The sequence below is a fragment of the Terrapene carolina genome, unplaced genomic scaffold, assembly GCF_002925995.2.
Source record: "Terrapene carolina triunguis isolate 2854851 unplaced genomic scaffold, T_m_triunguis-2.0 Scaffold85, whole genome shotgun sequence".
NCBI classification, from domain to species: domain Eukaryota; kingdom Metazoa; phylum Chordata; order Testudines; family Emydidae; genus Terrapene; species Terrapene triunguis.
Window position 1 is genome coordinate 22,057,722 of NW_020664436.1, and position 24,419 is coordinate 22,082,140.

Below are 24,419 nucleotides of genomic sequence, written 5' to 3' on the forward strand. Positions count from 1 at the left end.
GGGGGGGAGGGTGACGGGGGGTGCAAGGAAGGGCGGTGGGTGAGGGGGGGCAGGAGGAAGGGCAGTGGGAGCTGAGGGCGAGGAGGGTGCAAGGAAGGGCGGTGGGTGCTGGAGGGGGAGGGTGACGGGGGGTGCAAGGAAGGGCGGTGGTGCGTGAGAAGAAGCAGGTGCTGAGGGCTGTGGCGGGGCTCCCGGAGGAGGAGGAGGAGGAGGGAGGCTACTGGGTCCTTCCCTCCGGCCGCTGGGGGGCGGGGTGGGGGGTTCTCAGCCACGGCGGCGGCCCGGAGCATGATGGGAGAATCCCCGAGCATCCAGCATGGCGGCCCCAGCGCCCGGCGCCGGGAGGAGCCGCAGCGGCTGCGGCAGCCGCAGGAGCCGGTGCAGGGGCGGGTGAGGCGGCGGCGGGCGGCGATGGTGTCCCAGGCGGTGCAGCTGCTGCGGCAGGGCCTGTGGGCGGCGCTGACCGGCGGCTGGTACCACGACCCGGAGCAGAGCAAATTCACCAACAGCTGCCACCTCTATCTGTGGCTCTTCCTGCTGGCGCTGCCGCTCGCGCTGCACCTGGTGAGGGGCGAGCCCGGCCCGGGCGGCGCGGGGCCTGGGGAGACCTGGGCACAGGATGCGGGTGGGGGTAGGGGAGAGCAGGGCCCTGCCTATGGGGAGGGGGCACAGGCCACGGTGAAGATGGGTGGAGGAGGCAGGGCTGAGAGGCGGTCATAGGGACACAGGCCGTGGGGTAGGGATGGAGATGGGGGGCAAGGAACGGAGGGTTGGAATTAGGGAGGGGAGGCAGAGAGAGGGAATGGGGGAGGGAAGTAGCCTGATATAGTTGGATGAATATTTTTTCTTGATGCTGTTTTTAAATCCCCCCTCCCACTTTGCTATGTTTTATCCATTTTGATTGTATTGTGGGACAGTGTCTTCTGGTCAGTACCAGTTAAGTGCTGCCCTGTTGTTGTCAGACATAGTCAATTTCATGGTCTTCTGTACTGATACCATTTTGCTCTGCTGAGATTTTTGAATGAATTTGCTGTCCTAGTGAAAGATGGATAAATAGTAATAAACACACTTTGTGTATATTTTAGTGGCTAATGCAGCTGCTCTTGAGAGGTGCATGCCAATTTTAATCCCACCCTTCCCCAGGGTACTGTAATTTTGCCAGCAATACTTTCTGTGTTCATCCTGATATATGGGTGAGCTTTTTAGGCCCAATAATCAAGTTGTTATGCAGGAAAGTACATGAGCAGTTAAGCTGGCACTCAATAACTAATGTGGCCAAATTATACTCTCACTTTCTCCTCTTCTGTATAGAGACACAGGTGCAACATAAATAGTGTGTGAAAGCACACCACTTTTCATTACATCCACTCCTCCACCTCTTTCTATTAAAGTGTGAGAAATGCAACTAAATTATAGTTTAATGGATTGCAGTAACTAGGAGCTTCATTCTGTTTGCTAAATATGAATAGTTTCCTTGAAAAAAAAAAGGAATCTTTTAGTCTATTCTTAGTGTACTATCAATATGGGATGTAGGCAGAAAGAGCAAGAGCATATTGTTAGGTAGAGTAGTGCATGATTTTAGTATTAGGTTCCCCAATATCTAGCTTCTAATATTTGCCATTCTTTATGTCCTCATGGCTGTAGACTCAACTCATTTCTGCAGATTTTTCTTTAATGAAGAAAAAACCTTTTCTGCCATATTAAACATTCCTCATCAGTCTCCTTACACCCCATTATTACAAAGCCTATTGCCCTGATTTTCAGGACTTCCCTCTGAAGTCCATAGGAGATGCAGATGCTCATCTTTGAAAATCAGGCTGTATAGCTTATTTCCTGGCAAGGATGCCATTTGCTTCCACTGAGCATGCTCATGGACTCCAATCAGGTAATAACATGAGGTTGGTTTCTTCCCAGGATGCCAGGTCAATTTCTGGTGTGAGACAGTAAGTGCTATAGATCCTATCCCTGTTATTTAGATTGCAATTGTAAATGAGAACTTGTTCACAGACTCTGATTTGTGGTGAAATAAAAGGTTGTTTCTTTCCCTGGGAGTACATAGAAATGGATCTGCAGGAAAATATGACTTTTCCTGGAGGATGTTGGAAACTAATCACATATGAAATAGAAAATAGAGGTGTTTAAAGAACATTGGGCCTAAAAACTGTGGAGTGAAACAAAGATGAAATAGTGAAAATATTTAAAGTTGGAGGGTGTCGGTGGGAGAAGATCTAATTTATGTGCATGAACTAACTTCCCAATTCCTGGGCTTCTTCCTCATCTCTCCGGGTAGACTTGCCTTTTCCAGGTTGGCTAATTTTGTGATGAATCATCTGATCAGCTGCAGAAACTGTTCTTGAGCAAATGTACCATGATTAGGTTTCTTTATCCTTGATAAGAATATTATATTTATTACAGAGACTGTCTAGGAGTAAGAATGTCCTTGACTATCAATTTTCTTGTTTTTGAGTGCTTGCATTTTGTAATCTTTGTGACAGGTAGCTACATTCTTGTCATTTAGCAATCTTAATGCATTCTGAATTGATTTTTTTTGTTTTGTTTTGGGAATCTTATGCAATGTTCAGGGTTAAAAATTACCAGTTACCTGCCAGTTTGTTATCTGTAGTTTCAGTGTGCAACAACCATACTTTAAAATGAAATTGATCCTAAGAGTAGACAAAACAACTGGACTAACAGGAAAAAGCAGATGTTTTGTGATATGACAAATGGAAGACTTTTGTAGCATGCATATTGCAGTAGAACCCTGTTTATCCAATCTAATTGGGACTGGGGCCAGATCAGATAATCAAAAATTTGGATAATGAGGAGAATGCGTGGGCCTCAGGCTGTCAGCCCCGTGGGCAGTGGGGTTGGCAGCCTGAGCCCTGCCACCCGATTCAGTTAATACGAAGAGCCAGATAATGGAGGCTCAGATAAATGGGGTTCTATTGTATTTCTATTCCTGACCCACATATCCCCACAGATAAGTTTATTTTCACTCACATGTGGCATCTTGTCTTAAAATAAGATTGTGGGTGGAGATTTTCAAAAGTACAAATGGGAATTAGACACCCATCTCACATTGATTTTCGGTGAGGGTTGGGTTCTCAACTTCCCTTTTGCTTTTGAAAATCTCCCTCATAATCTGTTTAGGGGAGGGACTAGCACATTAGGCCTCCCAACCTAGTTCTAGGGCAGGGGTAGGCAACCTACGGCACGCGTGCCAAACACGGCACGCGAGCCGATTTTGAGTGGCACGCAGCTCCCTGTCGTGGTCCCGACCCCCAGCCCCACTCAGCCCCCCCGCCCACCGCTCTCCCCTGCGGGAGCAGGAGGCAGAAGCTTGGTTCTGCGGCAGCCAAGCTTCCCGCTTCTTCCCCCAGCGTGGTGCTTTCCTGCCCCGCCTCCTCTCTCTGCCAGTCAGCTGATGGCCCTAGCAAGGGGGTGGGGGAAGAGCGACAGCGTGCACACAGCTCTGTAGAGGAGGCAGAGAGAGGTAGGGACGGAGCCTGGGGGAAGGGGGTGGAACAGGGCATATCCCTTCCAGCCCCCTGCCATGAGCCGCTCAGGGCAGTGGGCTGGGAGCACCCCCACAAGCCGAGCACCCCAGCCTTCTGCCCTGCCCCCCCCTGCCCTGAACCCCCTCACCCAACACACACCCATCCCTCTGCCCTGCACCCCCACAGCCCCATCCCTCTGCCCTGAACCCCCCCACACACTCACCCTTCTGCCCTGCATGCCCCACAGCCCCCAGCCCTCTGACCTGACCCTTGAACCCCCCACACACCCAGCCTTCTACCCTGCACCCCCCCAGCCCTCTGCCCTGATCTCTGAACCCCCCTACACACCCCAGCCTTCTGCCCTGAACCCCCTCATCCAGCCCTCTGCCCTGATCCCTGAAACCCCCCCCCCCCCAGGTCTGGGGTCCTGTCCGCAGGCCCTGATCAGCCCGCTGCTGGCCTAGGTGAACAGAACCCCAGGCTGGCAGCGAGCTGAGCAGGCTGGTGGCGTAAGAACAGGATTTTAATTTAATTTTAAATGACGCTTCTTAAACATTTTGAAAACCTTGTTTACTTTACATACAATAGTTTAGTTATATAATATAGACTTACAGAAAGAGACCTTCTAAAAACGTTAAAATGTATTACTGGCACGCGAAACCCTAAATTAGAGTGAATAAATGAAGACTCGGCACACCACTTCTGAAAGGTTGCCGACCCCTGTTCTAGGGCTTAAGGAGGTCGGAGGCGGGACTGTGCGCCCCTGCCTTGCAGCTTCCCCCGGGGGCTGCAGCCAGGTCCACGTGCCCTAGCCCTGCGGCGTCCATCAAGGACTGCAGCTGGGGCTGCCCGCCCTAGCCCCTTGGTGTCCTGGGCTTGGCTGGGGCTGCAGCCATGGCTGTGTGCTCCAGCTCTGCGGCTTTCACCGGGGCCTGCAGCTGGGGCTACGCGCCCCTGTTTGGCGGCTGCACCGGGGGCCATTCACCCCCCTCATGGCTTCCTAGGGCTATGCATCTCCCCCCACCCCCGCTGCAGCTGGGGCTTGGCGGGAGCTGCAGCCGGGGCCGCGCACCTCTTTCATGCAGCTGCAGCCAACTCTGGAGCTGGGGCTTTATGCCCCCCATGGCTGTGCCCCCCGCTGCAGCCGCTGGCAGGGGGCTTGGTCTCTCAGTCCCCCCCATGTTACTCCATTCTTCCCCCCTACCCAGACCTGTCCCCAGGTTATTTTTAATAAAGTCATGGACAGGTCATGAGCTCCGTGAATTTTTGTTTATTGCCTGGCTGTGACCTGTCCGTGACTTTTACTAAAAATAACTGTGATAAAATCTTAGCCTTAATTATCACTACCAGAAAGAACAGATGGGTAAAGGTAGTAGTTCATCCACCTTGAAGGTCTCAGCTGAGTTTAAGATTACCTTTTTGGAAATATCCTTTGCATGTTTAATTCTGTTTTTGCCAGTATATCTGTGAAATAAAAATCTGGCTCAGTCTTCCAAAGCACTCTCCAGTTCCAATTTAGAGATGGCCATGGCAAAATCTGGGGAAAATTGTCTTGCTTTTAACCAGATTAAAAGATATTTCTGTATGAAGATCTGAGGAGTTTAGGGATTTTGTAATATATGCCGACATGGATTATCCACTTAATCTGATATCGGTTACTTTCATTCCCCTGCTTCGTGGTGTCTCTTGTATCTTCATTCATCTGTTTAGTGCAACATTTTTGATTGTAAACTCATCAGACTAGGGACTAGTCTTTATCTATTATGTATCTAGTATGCCTGTGGGCTCTATAGAACAATAAATAATGGGAGAGGCAACCTTTCAATTCTAGGTGGCTGGCTTTAATCTGGCCCAGGTTAGTAAGGATCAAAAGTCACTAACATCTTAAGCCTTTTTGAAATTAGTTTGGTGCTGCTTTCAGTTCATTTCCAAAGGGACAGGTGTCAGCATCACACAAAGTGTCACTAAACTGGTTTGAATTAATGCCATTGTGTTACGGAGTCACAGGTCCGATGCTCTGGAACTGCTCAGTATGAAGCCAGCCAGGATTCTGGGTAGCGTGACTCCCCTGAGGGCATGCTGTCCAGGCCAAAAAGTCTCCTCACCTACGGCCTTCCTGGTCTGACCTCGGAGTATTCAACATCCCTGTTTACACCTCACACTTCCCCTTGGTGAGGGAAGCCAGAGGGTCCTGCACCCCAACTCCGCAGTCATCAGTGCCTCTCACCGAGCATTGTAAAGCAGAAGGGTTTATTGGTCAACAGGAATACACACAAAGCTTGTTAGCACAGAAGTCCGTGACTTTCAACAGAGTCCATCTTGGGGGAACCCCGGGCCAGATGGCCTGGACTCCCCCCATCTCCAATCCCTCACAGCCGACTGTCCTGGATCCCCCTGCCTGGTCTCCGACACGCCCGTTGCTCCTCGTCTTTTGTCCTGCTTCCCAGGCAAAAGGTGTCACCTGGTCGCATCCCCCTCCTGGATCTCAGGTTACAAAGGGCATCGGCCATGTCCTACGTGCAGACCTCTGAACAGCCTCCCCTGCCCTGAGGGCCTCAGCAAAAGTCACACACCCAATTCCCACCGCCTAGGCTTTGGTGCAATACAGAGGGAAACTGAGGTACACACACACTATTAGTATAGAACAGTAAGATTCACATGCAACATAACAAGGTGAATAAAACCCCACTTCGTCACACTTTGTTGGAAGTTTCAGCGCTTAGGGTAGGTATTGAATAGACACCTTCTCTAGAGGTGGTTTCTTCCAGAAGGAGGTTGAGAAACATTGAAAGCGTAGCACCACCCATACTGAACCTGTTGCATGAACTGAGGATTTCAGTCCATAACATTGTCAGGACAGTACCTTTTGCTATCAATAGTTTTACTAACAAGAAAAACAAACCTGTACTTCAGTATCATGAGCAGCCTCCTAATTGTCCCTTTGTAATGGTTGGCTTGCGTTTAAAAAATGAGCATTGAATAATTATTTGCAACATAACTAATATTGTAATCAACCCTCCAAAATTATCATATTTCTTATAACTGCTGTTTTATCAGGTCTAATAAGACATTATGACTTAGATCTTTTATTCTACCTAATTACACAGGGCTCTAATATGTTCTGTGTGAGAGAATACAATTACAAAGTCATTGGGCTGAATTCATCCCTACTAGTGTAATTCCATTAAAATCAAGGGATGAATTTGTGTATGCTTGAACTGCAGCATATTTTACAAGATACAAGACAGCACACATCCAGATATTTATGAGTCATTGGTTGTTGTTTTAGTGACTGTTTCTTCTGCCTTTTGTTGGACAGAATACTTCCCTAAACTTGCTATTGTAAAGGGTTATTGGTTCTTTCACATTACATTTCAAAATTGTATAATGATACAATAAATCTAAATATGACATTTGAGATTATTTGTTCCCAAGGAGTTTTCTTTTCCTTTGCTTTCCCAGGTGATTGAACTGCATATCGGGTTGTCTGTTGGTCATATCTGCAATGAGGTGTACCAGGCACTCACTGCCCCTGCCAGAGACTGTGGTGGCTTGGTCCAGCCCACTTGAGGAAGTGGCCCTTTATGAAGAGCAGAAGGGCAGAGAGTTTGGGACTTCTAGGGTAGTCTAGAAAGGCCTTCTAGGTTTAGCCACAGGTAGAGCCAGTGAGACTTGGAGCTCCAGTGGCTAGAAGGGCTCGGAGTAGCTGGCAATCAGTCAGGGCCCAGCAGGCCAAAAAAAAGGGCTGACTGCATCTTTCATATAGTTGCCATTCCTGGGTGAAGCCAGAGCCAGGAGGAAGAATCTTTCCTGTACCATAACCCAAGAAGCCAAGCTAGGTCAGGGCCCATTGCTGACCAAACTTTGTGTTTAGGTCACTGAGAGACTTCTTGATCCACTCTGTGTGAGTGTAAGGCCCAGGTGGTTGGTTGGGCTATTGAAAACTAGGTGAGTTCACTTTGCAAGACACCCATGGGCTCAGGCAAGTTGGTGACAATCACTCAAGCTGTATTAATATCAAAACCAGAATACTTATCTTCTGCTCCAACTTCACAATATCTCCGGCTCTCTCTTTATATGCCTGGCCATGTCAGCTGATTGCATATTTGTTTATTCGGTAATTTGGCTGTTTTTACTCTGTAATACATCAAGACATACCAACCAACCTTAATTTCTCTGTCAAATTTCCAACCTGCCATGTTTTGTTGAAAGGTTAAATGTCTCTATATTAAGGAATATACATCTAATATTAATAAAAACCACACTATGGTAAAGGCTTGAAACTTAATGACATATAACATTTTCTATATTGTGGTGCTTTGGAAGCACTCTTAAAGGGTAGAAATGACGTGGGAGTTCAGTGCCTTCCATTAGCATGTTAATTACTTGCTTGTCAGAAACCCACATGCAATCCAAGGAGTACAATAAAATTATGCATATTCCCATCTATCTAATTACTGACGCAGTGCTTAGCAGGCATATAGTTTATATATTACATAGAAAAGAGAAACTACAGTACTTTAGCATTATGGTTGAGAGTTTAACTGGACAAGAACAAGGAAAGCCAACATTATGGCTTTCACAGCAACTCTATCTTGGCCAAATTTCCCATCATGATTCCTGCCCCTTGTTTTTGAGAAAATCAGGAATAATAACCGACCTATAGTGCATAACAAGCAAGCCTTTTTCAGTCCGAAGTTTTAAAGTCTGGTTTCTTCAAAGATGGTTATTACCTTTATGACTATGTTTCTCCACTTGTTTTGGTAAGTTTTCTTTGAATACCGGAATTTTTAAAATGGAGATTCTGGTCCCCACTCTGACATGAATTTTCATGAAGTTAGTTGTAGACTTTCTTTGGATATTTTGGGGAAATTTTCCCCAAATGTACCCAGTCTAGTGCAGATGAATTTTCTTACAAATAGCTGCAATATCTAGCAGCTTTGACTCATCACATCTTTTTCATTTGAGACTTAGAATCAGTTGATACGTTTGAAAAAAAAAATGCTTAATGGTTGCATAGAGATTATATGCTTGTAAAGAGTACCTATCTGAGAACTATAAAACATACTGGTTAGCATGAGTATGCAATGTATTACAGTACTTCTTTTGATATGAAAGAAGGAAAAAGTTGGTTAGGTACAGGCTGCAAAGAGTTTGCTCTTACAAAAAGTTTAAACAAAATGTGAAGGTAAAATTGCAAGTTGGAAAAGGAGATGATGCATCGCAGCACAGTTGTTCTCATTCAAGCACTTGTATTGTCCATCTTGTATATAGTTTCCACATTAGTGGAAGCTTAGATGGTGAGAGGACTCTGGGGGACATTGTCCTGGTAGAATCCCAGCCTCAAGAGATGAAGGGAAAATAGTTATCAAACAAAATACATGGTAAAATTTATAATTACAGCACATCAAAAGTAAATCTATAATTTAATTCCTATGTGATCTACCTCCTCCTTATCTTAAAGCCACATTTTGTAGCCTTCATCTAACCACACCTAAGAGCATCTTGTCTAAAAGTCTGGTAGTTCCCCAAAAATCCTGTCATCCTATGATAGCATCAGGTACCTTGTGGAGAGAGCTTATTGTGTGCCTATAGATGCATGTGATGAGTTAGATGAGGCCTGCTACTTTGTTTATTTTGTGATATCTTATTGATAATAGTCATACTCAGTATCCAATGAAATTTAATGAATGTCACCTATAAAACATTCCTATTACAGCGGCTGGTTCTCCACAGGTCTATTGAAGAGCTGGATTATGGGGTTCTGTGAGGAGTTGTCTAACAACCACAGGTCTCCCAATATGGCCTAGAGCATGGAGGGAGTCCCTGGAGAGAAATGTGAAGCAGTTTCTCTTGAACAAATTCCTATTTGATTTTTTTGCTACCTCCATTGTGATCTGAGTCCTGTAATGTTCAAAAACTTCTGTTTAGAACAGGCACTAGGACTGGTCTTAAATTATATTTTATCCACCGTTAATGACCAGAAATTTTACTTCTCTGAGGGCTCAATCCTGCAAGCTGCTGAGCTCTTTGGCCTTCATCCAGTAAAGTACTGAAGTACATGTTTAACTTAAGCATGTGAATAGTCCCTTTGACTTCAGTGGAATCACTTGTGTGCTTAAAGTTAACCATGCACTTCAGTACTTTGGACTGAGCCTCAACTTACAGAAATTAACATCTTTAGTTATTTATAACATGCTTGTCACAGTAACACCTAGTTGTTAATAGCTACTCCACTCCTATGCAATAGACTCCTTACTTAAGAATCAGATTGGATCTTAAAAAAAAGATTTGCCTGAACATTTTCCCAGAAACATCTTGGAAAGTTTAGTGCTACACTAAGCTGACATCAGAACAGAAGTAACGCTGCACTCTCTTGTAGCAGCAACACAGAAGAGATCAAGCATGTACAATTTGAAGATAACCATTGAGATTTTTTGAGGTGAAGGGGGAAAATTACTTTTTTGAAATAAAATGTGGTGTGTGTGATCCATTTGGACTCCAATGAAAAACTAAAAATTCATACCTACGTGTACAGAGAGATTCCTGGCTGTGTCATCTAGCAATGTCTGAATTCCCTACTTGAAAAACCAATGTGAAATAAATCAGGATTTCTATTGGAATATCTTTTGTGTCCAAATGACCCTTGAGTTGATACTACATCTAGGGCCCAATCTAAAGCCCATTGAAGTCCACAGACTTTAGCAGGCTTTGGATGCTTGTGCCTCCCTCCCGCTCCAAATTGTGCAGTGATACATTGAAGCACTTCTAAAAAGTTCCCAATAAAAGATTGAAATCTGCTATGAGACTACAAATTACTAAAGGGAATACAAGGGAAAAGCCCTGTTCCTGTAAAGAGGACTGCAGTGGTCCATCTGCATGATTTTCTTTGCATGATACAGGGGCTTTAATCATTAAAATGTGCATATATCATGTCTTTGATCTGAAAAGACTTTGCAAACTAGAGTTGAAACTCTACTAATTCACTTTAATGATTGAGAGAGCCATTGCTAATAATTAACATTTGCAAAGATTTTAAAAGAAAAAAAGCTGCATCACAAAATATACTTTGTTCCTTTATTTTGACTAGATAAGACTAATTATTTATAATAGTTCATGGCATACCAGTAAAGGTACTTTGTATAAAAGCAATGAAGTCTGAATAATAGAAGATAAAATTACAGCATTTTACTCTTAAAACCCTTGGCTGAGAAGTGTGGTGAGACTGACCATTTTTGTGGGAGAATTAGCCAGTTTGTAGATTAATGATATTATACTGTGTGTCTGTATACATACAGTATCCACACAGTATATGTAATGCTTGCTATTGTTGTGAGCCCAGGGAGTGAGAGGGAAATGTTTTAAGAGCTCTCATAGCAACTGTCTATTGTAAATAATTTTTGATTGATTTTTAGGATATTTGATATACCATAGCTAGCCAAAGGAAATGGTTTGAAATTTGAAATTTACAACCTTCATATGAGTTGAAATAGTAAAATTCTTTGGAGATGCAACAATTCTGAAGTGTTAGGAAAACTTAGTGGTGTTAGCAGTATCAGACGATAAGAAATAAAAGGGTAAAAAGATGTTATTACATTGTGAATAAATAACAGTATCTTCTTGTGATAGATTGCTGACTGTTTCATTAACTCTTTATTATTCTCTTCTCTAGGCTTTCCCTCCAAATGCAGTGACAGTTTTTATCTACTGTAGTTCTGTGACTGTGTTCTTCACAATAATAAAGGTAGTCAGTTATCGTCTGCACCTTATGTTTGATAAAGGAGAAGTAATTCAACAAAGGATCTTGCAAAAGAATGGAAGGCAAAGCAAAGATAAAGAGACCAAAAGAGAAAATGCAGTTTACTGCTCAAATCTTAGGTAAGTTTTTCATCATGCAGAACCATTCCATAGTTTCATCACAAGTACACGCTTGCAACCCGATCCTGCATTTCCAGCCCAGCAGACACTCCTGCTGACTGTAATGAGGGTTTTGTTTTTGCAAGCAGTGCACAAGTGGGCTGTTACTCTTTTTTTAATTTAATTTTTGTTTATGTTCAGTATTTTAAGTCTGACATAGGGATATACCTAAATCTAACCCTGAGGGTTTCCAGACCTCTCTTATTGGTGCCCCATCATCATTGCAAAGGATCCTCTCCCCGGCCCTTGTGTGATGCCCTTGCATCATATCTTGGCCCAATTGTCAGACTCTTCATTTTTCCTGTCTGTTTTCTCTCTTGGTTGTCCTCATAGACTCATAGACTTTAAGGTCAGAAGGGACCATTATGATCATCTAGTCTGACCTCCCGCATGATGCAGGCCACAAAAGCTGACCCACCCACTCTTGGAATAATTCTCTCCCTTGACTCAGCTGTTGAAGTCCCCAAATCATGATTTAAAGACTTCAAGTCACAGAGAATCCTCCAGCAAGCGACCCCTGCCCCATGCTGCGGAGGAAGGCGAAAAATCTCCAGGGCCTCTGCCAATCTACCCTGGAGGAAAATTCCTTCCCAACTCCAAATATGGCGATCAGCTGAACCCCGAGCATGCGAGCAAGATTCTCCAGCCAGACCCTCCGGAAAAAAGTTCTCTGTAGTAACTTTTAATATCCCATCATTGACCATTGTTACTAATTACCAGCGATGGCACGTTATTGACCTATTGACTAAAATCAAATTATCCCATCAAACCATCCCCTCCATAAACTTATCAAGCTTAATCTTAAAGCCAGAGAGGTCTTTCCCCCCCACTGTTTCCCTCGAAGGCTGTTCCAGAACTTCACCCCTCTGACGGTTAGAAACCTTCGTCTAATTTCAAGCCTAAACTTCCCCACGGCCAGTTTATATCCATTTGTTCTCGTGTCCACATTAGTACTGAGCTGAAATAATTTCTCTCCCTCCCTGGTATTTATCCCTCTGATATATTTAAGAGAGCAATCATATCCCCCCTCAGCCTTCTTTTGGTTAAGGTAAACAAACTGAGCTCCTCGAGTCTCCTTTCATACGACAGGTTTTCCATTCCTCGGATCATCCTAGTGGCCCTTCTCTGTACCCGTTCCAGTTTGTATTCATCCCTTTTAAACATGGGAGACCAGAACTGCACACAGTACTCCAAATGAGGTCTCACCAGTGCCTTGTATAACGGAACCAGCACCTCCTTATCCCTACTAGAAATACCTCGCCTAATGCATCCCAGGATCGCATTAGCTTTTTTCACGGCCACGTCACGTTGCCGACTCATAGTCATCCTGCGATCAACCAGGACTCCGAGGTCCTTCTCCTCTTCCGTTACTTCCAACCGATGCGTCCCCAGCTTATAACTAAAATTCTTGTTAGTCATCCCTAAATGCATCACCTTACACTTCTCACTATTAAATTTCATCTTATTACTATTACTCCAGTTTACAAGGTCATCCAAATCTCCCTGCAGGATATCCCGATCCTTCTCCGAATTGGCAATACCTCCCAACTTTGTATCATCCGCAAACTTTATCAGCCCACTCCTACATTTGGTTCCGAGGTCAGTAATAAATAGATTAAATAAAATCGGACCCAAAACCGAACCTTGAGGAACTCCACTGGTAATCTCCCTCCAACCTGACAGTTCACCTTTCAGTACGACCCGCTGAAGTCTCCCCTTTAACCAGTTCTTTATCCACCTCTGGATTTTCATATCGATCCCCATCTTTTCCAATTTAACCAATAACTCCTCATGCGGTACCGTATCAAACGCTTTACTGAAATCGAGGTATATAAGATCCACCGCATTTCCTTTATCTAATAAATCTGTTACTTTCTCAAAGAAGGAGATCAGGTTGGTTTGGCACGATCTACCTTTCGTAAAACCGTGTTGTAATTTGTCCGAATTGCCATTGCCTCAAGGTCCTTAACTACTTTCTCCTTCAAAATTTTTTCCAAGACCTTGCATATTACAGATGTTAAACTCTTGGTTGTCCTTTTCTAGTCTTTTTCCTTCCACTTTCTAATTCCCTCCCTCCACATTCTTTTTTGTTTTCTTCTGCTTGGTTTCCTTTCCTCCGTTTGCCCCAGCCTTGCCCAGATGTTGTTCTGGAGAACATCTACTGGTGACTCTGCATCTGGCTGCATGTACTTTTGTGGCAGTACTCAGAGCCAAATGCAGGAGCAGAGAAAATAAAGGCTACCAGGCTGTTGCTCATTAAATGTGAGCTGCAAGGGGAGTTGCAGGAACAAGGAAGGAAGGAATGTGACCATCATTTTACTCACGGGAGCATGTCTGCTGTGTTTTCAGGTTTATGCAGCTATTGTCTCTTAATTCTATCTCTCCAACCTTGTGTCTCTAGTGGACTAGTTTGACTTCAAGTAAATCTCTGTGTAATATAACTTTATCTCAGCAGGAAAAAACTCTGCTACAAAATGCAAAGTAGAATCACAGCAAATTTAATGATAGCCTTTAAAACTACACGCAAATGAATAAAAAAATACCTGAAAGGTGGGGAAAATAATAGTAATTATATAAGAAGTTTGGGTTGGTAAAAAGCATTATAAAAAATTTTTTATTTAAACAGTAATGTTGAAGACTACTTTCTAGCAATTCAAATAAAATCAATAGAGGTTGTCTGAATAAAGGGGGAAAATGGGGAGGGGAGGACTAGAGAAGGAATGAATATGCTAGTGTTACCATACGTCCGGATTTTCCCGGACATGTCCGGCTTTTGGGGCCTCAAATCCCCGTCCGGGAGGAAATCCCAAAAAGCTGGACATGTCTGGGAAAATAGGGAGGGAGGGCCCGGCGGTGCTCAGCCGGGGGCCGGGGCCGGCGGTGCTCGGCCGGGGGCCGGAGGTGCTCGGCCGGGGGTGCTCGGCCGGGGGCCAGGGGCCGGCATCCCAGGGCCCGAGCCGAGCCAGGCGGGAGACGCCGGGGCCAAAGCCTCTTGGCCTGGGCCAGCCGGCCGCCGGAGGGAGCCGCTCGGCCGGACTGGGCCGCGCCCCGCCCCGCCCCGCCCCAGCCCCTGCCCCAGCTTACCTGCTGCCTCCCTGTTTCAGGCTTCCCGCGAACATTTGATTCGCGGGAAGCAGGGGAGGGGGAGGAGCAGGGGGCGGAGCGTTCAGGGCAGGGGGCAGAGTTGAGGCGGGGACTTTGGGGAAGGGGCGGGGCTGGGGCGGAGTTGGGGCGGGGAAGGGGTGGAGTTGGGGCGGGGCCGAGGCCCCGTGGAGTGTCCTCCTTTTTTAAAATTAAAATTTGGTAACCCTAGAATATGCAGTCAACATTGGTAATGCTAAAAACACATTTGGAATGAAAAGATTTTCAGATGCCCTTAAGAAATAATGAGAGATGGACTAAGATAGATGTTAGTGAGGAGGAAGTGCTCCATGTTAGTGCACACCACAGGCAAAGGCACTAGTTTATACCATCTAATAATACAATGTCGGGATACCCAAAAGTGAGGTTGTGTCTGAGCTCAGACACCCATTGGGATGAGGCTCAGGAATGTACACTCAGATACAGGCACTTAGATACCACATTGTTGGGCGTGGTATAAATATCTGTATACAGTAGATGGTTCAATAGAAAGAGTCAGTATAAAGCCTTGCAATGAAGACATTGGGGATAAGGATTAACATATAGCCTTTTTTGTCTTACAGTATTTGTGCTCTTATTATATTGCTTCTTCACATACATAGTAACTCTTTCCCCCAATATATGACTGAATACTGTACCCTCAAGTTGTTTGCCCCTACTTCTTGAGCCCATAGTGGTTTCATTAGGCCCTTCTATAGCACTGCTCTAAAGGAAAACTTCAGCCTTCTCAGTTCCCTTGACTGATACACAATATATCACATTTGCCTTTCTCTGCTTCCATTGAGGACAGCGTGCTGTTTCGTTTGAGCTCAATTCTTGCACCATTATTCACTCTGGGTAGTATCTTACCTTGCAAAGTGTCAATGGAAGTTAATGAGACTGCTTGCGCAGTAAAATGCTAGGAAATATAGCAAAATTAGGCATTGTGAAAGCACCACTTGGTAACTTCCCCAGATTCATGTTCATTTTAAAAAAAGTTGTATTTATTTATTTACTGGCAATTTACTGAATAGAGAAGAAAAGAGAAATTAAAAGTTAATTAAAACTTACATTCTTGAACATTAAATCTTTGGTAAGACCCTGAAAACTGGCACAACAGACTTGAGTTTAGTAGAAAAGAAATTAAGTTACCTAGCAGCTTTTAGCATTGCTGAGGTACCTGTGAGACTGCACTGCCCGGCAGTAACTTCTTTTGAGAAAGTCAGTGTCTGCTTAAAAAACCCTCTTAGCTATAAAAGTATCTTCCTTTGATGTGCAGATGGTAGAATTTATAAAAGATGTTTATTTCCACAGTGTTTGTCAAAAGTATATGTTTGCATTTAAGACTCCCAGTCCTTTTAAATCCTGTCCGTTCTACAAAATTATAATTTTCCTTTTACTCATATTAGATACACTGACATAGTGACATAAGAGGCTCATCCACTGTTTTAGACTTGCTGAAATGTAAACCAAAAATCCCTTAATAAATATGATCAATGGAAGACGCATACGTTTCCACTCTTTTGCCTTTTGTATTGCTAATGATTCCAAGTAGTACCTCTTATGAAACTTTCATTTTATGTCAAGTAAGCATCCTCTGCTAGGAGATCCCATTTACAATACTTAGTTCAATTACATAATTCTTGGCCACAGACTAACACACACTTCCACCATAAATAATAAATACAAATATCAAATTAAACTGAAATCAAACATTGTGACAAGTAAGCAAACCCATCTGCCTCATCTAGATGAATAGGTTTTCACTATACTGTTCTGGTTAAACATTCATTATTTTGCCATGTTACAGTAGAATTCTTAACTTGATAAAGGAAAATTCCTTCTCCATATAAGGGATATATTAATGGCATTTGATTACCATAACAGCTAAAGATAATCCGTATTCATGATTTTTAAGTGGTATTTTTCTAGGAATTCTTCATTTTATAGTAGAAAATGAACGCTCTGTGTACTGTTTTCAAATATTACGGTTATAAGACAGGTGGCAAAAATTTTCAGTGGAGCCTGGTCATAGACATGTGATATTTGAATCATATTTAAATAGCATATTTGAAGCCAGATAACTAAATTAATGTAGTGTTGTGATGAAGATGTTTGTGACTCCCAGGTAATACAGTTTATAGCTGACATAGAGCTACAGGTGTTTGTGTTTTAAAACTATAAATGGGAAAAAATCTTTTGGTGTTACACCATTGGTAATAGCAGTGAAACTTTAAGTGGAATATCTTTATATATGTTGTACTTTGCCCACAAAACAGGGTCTGTGCTCAGCTGCTTGCAAGAAAAACATCTCCACAGAATGGCTAAGTATACCTTACTGTAACTGACAGACGTATCATATGTTAAACTGATTCTACACTTGACCTTAGCCAAAAGGCAGAGAAGAAACTATTTTGTTCAGTGTCTAATGGCTATAATACAACACAGATCTCCCACAACCCCGTGACTATTTATTTGTTTCAAATGGATAATTACTAGCAGGTACATAAATGACTAAGCCATTAGGCACACAGAGTATACCCAAGATGATAAAGTTGAATGATGTAAATGGAAAGTAACATAGAAATACTAACAGTTCGTTATTATACTGCTAGTAGGAAGAGCAAGCCAGTATTTGGTGCGATAAATCAATTTGTAAACCAGTATCGGGCAGACACAGGTGAGCCAGTCTATATACTGAGCTTGGAGTGGCGGCATTGTGTGTTTAGCTTGGCTGTGTCCTATTTCTCTGGAATGTCAGAATCATTTTGTGTTGATATTTTTGGGGTCTAAGATTGTGTCTTTTTATTCCTCATAAAACTTCTACAAGTATTATTTGTTCTATTGTTGATCTTTCAGTGTTTGAATTTGGGGGGAGTAGAAACTTTTGTCATGTACACAGTTTTCACAGCTGCTCATTTGTGGGTGGGAGAGAGGAAAACCTTGGAGCATACTGTCACTTGGGGAGTGCCCTACCATCATTCCTCACGCTGACCCCCCGTTCAAGTACTGTGATCTTGATAATATTTTTGTGTCATAAATATGGGTCAGCGGCTGTGCAGGAAAACACAGTCATAGTTATCTTAAGAGATGCCACCACTGACATTTTACTTTCTTCTTTTGGGTCAGCAATAACATAGGAGAGAATGGTACAATTGAAGAGGTCAAGCAAAATGACTCGACCCCAACAATCCATGGCAGTTCAAGAGTACAGGCTATAAACTTGCACCACTCTTCTGGAGTCGTGGTTAGTAGGCTGTTTTCTGTTATCTTCTTTTTGTGAAGAGCTATACAATGTATCAAACAGTGTCTCATATCTTATGGGAGTACATACAACTGCATGTAAATTATGGAACTGATCCTGCACAGAGATACATAGGGCTATTTCCTGTGTTTGACGTTTAGCAGTCTGCTTTTAGTACACAAGCAGGCCAGAGCAGCCATCTTGCTTGCTGCACTGGATTGGTCAGTCTTTGCCTAGTTTCAAAGAGCCAAATTTACAAAGGCATTTGTAACCCGCTTAGGCACTTTTGTAAATTCCAGTAGGAATCTGTCTGCATCTTCAGGCCACAGAACAAGTAGGACCTGTTGCTGCTTTCAAACCAAGAAAAGGGAGCTTCCTGGAGGTAAAGAGAGCACTTTTATTGCAGGCTGCTAAAGCATGCAGCGCAACCATTTTGTGTGCCTAGAATGACTTTTCTCCCAGACCATTAGTAACAGCCCTTGCACAGCTATTCTTCATTACTGTATTTATTTTTAGATTTATAAAATGACCCCTATCTCATATCTCGGGGCATGTCTCGTAACATACAAATTTGACTTAACTCCCGCGATGGGGTTTACAACATGAATAGAACTCTAAACTATTGCAACATTCATAGATCAGTTACATTCTAAAGCCAGTGCAGCATACCAAAAACTATAGAAAGAACATAAAGGTTTAGGGTGACCAGACAGCAAGGTTGAAAAATCGTGACGGGGGTGGGGGGTAATAGGCGCCTATAGAAGAAAAAGGACCAAATATCGGGACTGTCCCTATAAAATAGGGACATCTGGCCACCATATAAAGGTTGCAAAGTCAAGCACTCAGGAAATGACAAATTAAGGTTGCCTGTGAGCCTTAATTCAGCCCCTTTGTGCATTATGATAAATCTTTAATTACATGATCACATACTATTTTTCCATAGAACCCTTGCCTCATTCAGTGCACAGGTTGTATGGTGCTCACTTAATGAGTAGCTATTCAATATTTCATTTTATCCTCATTGCTCAATGTGTCTCCCTAGCCCCTATTTACTGCACATGCACACTATTCAAATCTTGCACTGCATACAGAACTATTAATTTCCTTGTAGGTCTATCCAGGGTGTTTACCACTATAGCATTTCAGTGCTTCACAAACCTTAATGGAGTTATCTTCACAACTCTCCTGTAAAGTAATACTATAACTCCCATTTTATAGATGAGAAACTGAGGCATAGAGACATTAATGTCAAAAGTGCCAGTGAATTTTGGTGTGCAATTTGAGATCATTTTTCAGAAATTTAGCATTTGGTAGTGCTTTATTTGTTCAGAGATGAGCTGTCATTAATTTCAGTTGCATTTGTTAGTGCTCAGACCTTCTGCATATTAGAATCCAGATGTATCAAATTGCGCACACAGAAAATGAATTCATCTGTGAAAAGTTTGGTTTAAGTGACTTGCCCAGCTTCACACAGGAACTCTGGCAGAGGCAGGGATATAATCCAAACTTCAAGGGCATCATTCAACTGCCTAAACAACAAAATCATCCTTTATTTGCCTGCTGTCCCATGTCTCATTCACTACACACCTTCCAACTTTGGCAACAAATGTGGGCAGGGGTCTTACAGAAAACAGCCTCTTTGACTACACAACCCTGATTCAGTCACACAGCACAGTTATTCCTCTGCACTGAATGAGGCAGGGTCTTGTAGAAAAAAAATAATACATGACCATGTAATTAAAGACTGTGTCATAATGCATACACACAAGGGGGACGAATTAAGATTGCATGGACAATTTGAATTCTGGCATTTTCTGACTTTTCAGTGCTTGACTTTGCAACTTTAATGTTCTTTTAATGTAGTTTTTCAATGTACTTTCCTAGGCTTTTAAAAATGTAACTAACAAAACAAATTCCATCATATAGAGTCCAACATGGCTCATAAGCAGGGTTAGAACATTTAGATCCACAGCACAGACCTCTGCCACTTGAGTAATAATAGTGTAACTGATAGAAGTAGTAGGTTGTCACCCTCTATGTTGGACAACCACTAGAAGGAGATGAAGCACACATTTTGCCAGTGGGTTTCACAGCTATTTGCTGATAGCAGAGGAATACTGACACTCAGGAATACTGGATTCTACTTCAGGATCTGAGGGAAATGTGCTCTAGGTATTACAGCCCTTTCTGCCCCTAGCCTCCCCCACCTGTCATTGTCTCTGTCCCAATCTCCCTCCTCAGCTCCTTGTCCCAGTTCCACTCTTCCCTACTCTCACCTCCCCTTGTCCCAGTCTATTCCCTTGCCAGTCCTGGCTCCTTCTCCTGATTGCCTGGGCATCAGCAACAGGAGCATTGAGAGGACAGTAGAAATGGTCTTCCTGCTCTCAGTTCTGGTGCCCAGTGCCACAGGTGCTTCTGGCTACTAGGAGGAGCAACACCACGTTGATTTTCTCCATAGTATTCTTTTTCAGGTTATTAACCTAGTCTTCTAAATTATATGGCTTTCTTTTCCAGCATTGTGTAAGAGATTCTTTTCAAATATTGGAAAGGAAACCTGATAATCTCACAGATAAAAAAATCCATAATTTGAAAAAGGGAAACCAATATATGTGCTCTCTGTTCCCTTCTGACTAAAACCCCACCTCTGGGGCTGCTGACTGGCAAAAAATCCATCTCAGAATTTATCCTGAATGTCACAAATGTGATTTGAACTATTAGGTAGACCATGACTGATACTATAGCATCACCTTCTTCTCACCTTTCACTATCTGCAGCTCCCACTGGTGCGTTCGCAAGTTACTGAATGTTATGTACTAACAATTGATGAGATGATTGTTGAGTTTAAATTCTAAATTTTTAAAAACAGTATTTAATTTGAACACAATGAATTTAATATATTTCATTTTTTTAGGAGCTGCCAACACAAGAAACTGTTGAAGATCTCAAAGGTATCTTGAAAGCTTTTTTTTTAACCTTTATTAGCTGTTTTCTATAAACATTGCTTGCCAAAAGTATTTCAGCACATGCACAGCCTGTACTATAGGCTTACCAGTTCCAGGGCCAAGTGCGGCTGCTGCATCACTTTCCCCTCCTTGGGGATAACTAATTGTATAGTTTCATTGAGTTCTCTAGCTAAATTAGAAAAACTCCATCTCTGCCAGGGTAAACAAAAGTCCAAAGAAAGTCCCAAAACTAGTTTCCCATCCCCTGCCTTTCACCTGCTCTGGGCCACAGCCCTTCCTTAAGGGTCTATGCACCTTGTGCACTTTGATTAAGGGGAGTGAAGGGGACTTCCTCCCACTCTCTCTTGGAAGCCCTGTGTCATGGGCCCCAAAGCAGAAAGCTAGTGGTCAGCTCACACCCCAAACCCTCTACACTTCCTTTGATCATGGCCTCTTCTTGCCCTTGGCTACTTCTGGCTCTTTAGCCTACCACCACCTTTCCCTTGGTACTTCAGAACCCTCTGTTACTAGCTCCCCAGCTTTATCCAACCCATGTCTCAGTAACAAAGTCCATAGAACTCTCTTTTCCATGGAGTTCCTGGTCCTTCTCTCCACCTGCCCCTCTGGCTTCTTCCCAGGTCTTCCATCTACTGGGTGCTCCTCCATAGCCTGGCCCCTTTCAGCTCAACTCAGCCTGCAGAATCACTACCAGTTTTGCTTCTTCCCTTGTCTCCACCAAAGACTCTCCTGAACTGTTTGCCTGGAGAGACTCAGCAACACATCCTGCTCCCTTAAAGTCTCTGGTTCTTCTCATACACTCTGACAACATTCCCAGCATGCCTTGATGTGCCTTCAGTTCCAATGGTCCATGAACGACAAGTTCCAGAATTCCATTCTGCATAGGTTCTTACACCACCCTCATCACTGTAGTATCTGTGACGATTCCTGCAGTGCATGAGGTGACATGACTAATATCTGTTACATTGGTTCATTCTTTCTATCATCCTGTCCCCAGGGAGAGAATTGTGTGTGCAGTGTAATGTTTGGGTTTGGCAGATTGTTTTTGTTTGTTTGGGTTCTTGTGATTTTTATTTTATTTTGTTTTTTAAAATGTATACGCTGCTGCTGCTACTATCTCTTGATCTGTGAGGGAACCTGACATAGAGTAGAACTGCAACTCTAACATATTGTAAAGGCCCCTTTCACCCAGAGATTGGGCCTGAGCCTGCAAACCCTTATCTTATTGCTCACATGAATAAGAACCATATTTCCAGGTAATTAAAATAAAAATCTCTTTTTCATACAATTCCTAAACAAGAAAATTATCTTCCTAATTTCTTAGCTAGATGCAAAAAATTGTGAAAGTCAGTTAGCAGAGAACAATTGTTACATTCCATAGTAAATTTCTGTCTAAAGTTATCAACTATTTTGTTCTGTATTTCCATGTTTCCTTAGCTCTGCAGGCTGGTTTTGATGTATAGAAATATTGACATTTATAATGCATAATGACTTTTGTTTGTGCGACCTCACTCATATGTATGTTCTTATTAGGGGTAACAATGTTAGAAGACCAGGCTTCACCACCAGTTTTATCTACCTCACCCTATATCAAAGCGGATATGTTACCTATTTCTATAGCCCATATGTCAGATTCTACCACATCGGCAATAGTAGCAAAACCAGCAGCTATGGAGACATTTATCAGTAATGGAACAAATGAAAAAGAAGAGAAGCTGCACCCTTCTGGCTACTTTGGATCAGAAGATATTCTCATGGACAAAAATCTGGTTAAAAAGTTGTCAAATCTCTCTCTGTCACAGTATGACATTTTAAGAACTGGCATTTCTTTTGAGCAATGGGGCAGTGAAAATTCAGTTATTATTTCAGAGCATTTAAGTAATCCAAAAAGTTACAAAAGAGAGAAATTCCCAGATGGATCACCCCATGAAAGCTTTAATCGTAACTGCCCACAGTGTAATACAATTGCAACCAAAGAGACCGATGGGCCTGTGGAAATTTCTTTTCATGTTGATAACACCAATGAAGATCTTGATTATTCAGATGGTGAGGTTGCTATTGCTCTTGTTGACAGTTCTCTGCCTGGAGACCAACTTAATTTACATGAACCCATTAAAATAGTTATTACAATGAGTAGTACACCAAATACAATGAGTGATTTAGAAGGTTCTCTCCATCTGAAGGTGTCAGGTACTGAGAAAACTAGCTCAAACCCAGACTCTGGTGTAGCTATAGCAGATCTCCACAGTCAAAAAAATAACGAACAGATCAAAATTCCAGTTATAACTTTTGAATTGTCTGATGATGGTGGAGGTAATGTTCATCTGGAAGCCAGTGAAAATGAAAGAACCCCAGAACGTTTAAAGGTCGATGCATCATCCAACCAGTGTTCTGGCTATGAGTCTGGTGATCTGGACAATGCAGTAAAGGACCATAGCTATCCTGCAAATAACCATTCAGAAACTAACACTCGTTTAGGTCCAAATCTGGAGAATGCTTCGGAGAATTTGCTGGTCACCACTTCCAATTCTAAAGAAATTCAACAGAACCTTGATCCTCTGTCTTATAAAACTGCCCATGAAAAGAGACACATTCGAGTGCTGAGTGTAGACAGTGGGACAGACATCTTTTTAAGTAAGAATTCCATGGAGATAATCAGTGATAAAGAAAAGACCTTGCCAACTTCTAAATCTGACTTAGAAGCTAAAGAAGGACAAATACCCAATGAATCTAACTTCCTGGAATTTGTCTCCCTGCTGGAATCCATTAATACTGCAAAGGTGACAGCATCAAATCAGTCCAATATCAAAACAGAGACTACAAAAGATGATGGGTTTGGTGGAGGTATGGTATGATATGATATTTTAAAACTACTCTTTTGGAATAAGAAAATCAAAGATTGCCAGACTCTTACCTACTTTGTTTATGGTGATTTAATCTCAGGTCCATAAAAAAGTTAGCCAAATCCAACTTGGAGAAGTGCTAAAAAAGGGTGGGGATGAGGTCCTGTCATAAAAAATACCTGGTGCAGTTTCCTGTAGTTTTAGAAGGCTTTTGAACATTTCAAAGCAAAAGGTTTGAGCTAAGTAAAGTAAGCACTCAGCTGGTATTTAGCTGGACTTCTACATTAGAATAACCTGCATGGGGCAAGCTTGGTTCTGTTAGAATACCAATACATGTTTACCAAAACCTGCAAAATTGCTGTGCCACTCCCTCTCATACTCTTTCCATCAGATGCATATGAGGACTTCTTAAATATATACACATATTTAAAAGAGCCAGAGTCACTTATGTGTATTAAAAATCAAACCCAAACCCCAGATCCCTACATTTCCTGACCAGCTTTAGTCGTATTTTAATAACCTTGAAAAAAAATTCACATAAGTTTTTAGGTTTACATCAAAATATTTATATCTTTTGGAAGCTGAAAACTGAAAATTTGTTGGTAGTTCAATTTCTGAAAACTAAAAATATTCATTTTTTTATAACAGAAAAGTCTTCAGTTTTCAGTGAAAGCCACCAAAATTTTGATGAAAACTGGAACTTTCGCACGAAAAATTCCATTTAGTCAAAAGCTTTTTTTGTTTAAATAATTTGAGAATTTTTCTACTGCTCTACCCATGACATAAAACCAAAGCTGTATATTCTGTTTCCCATATATAAGAATATTTGGCTCCTCAC

At 42.6% G+C, this 24,419-nt stretch overlaps 1 protein-coding gene across 1 annotated transcript in view; it reads left to right on the top strand.

Annotated features, from left to right (window-relative positions):
- The first annotated feature begins 411 nt into the window (after nt 1-411).
- Nucleotides 412-24,419, top strand: part of PCNX2 (pecanex 2) — a 229,616-nt gene continuing 205,608 nt past the window's right edge. The window contains exons 1-6 of the mRNA XM_026649526.1: nt 412-564; nt 11,170-11,352; nt 11,896-11,940; nt 17,680-17,781; nt 20,690-20,726; nt 22,272-23,582. Of these exons, the coding sequence (XP_026505311.1) occupies nt 412-564; nt 11,170-11,352; nt 11,896-11,940; nt 17,680-17,781; nt 20,690-20,726; nt 22,272-23,582 (1,831 nt within the window). The remainder of the gene's footprint in view (nt 565-11,169; nt 11,353-11,895; nt 11,941-17,679; nt 17,782-20,689; nt 20,727-22,271; nt 23,583-24,419) is intronic.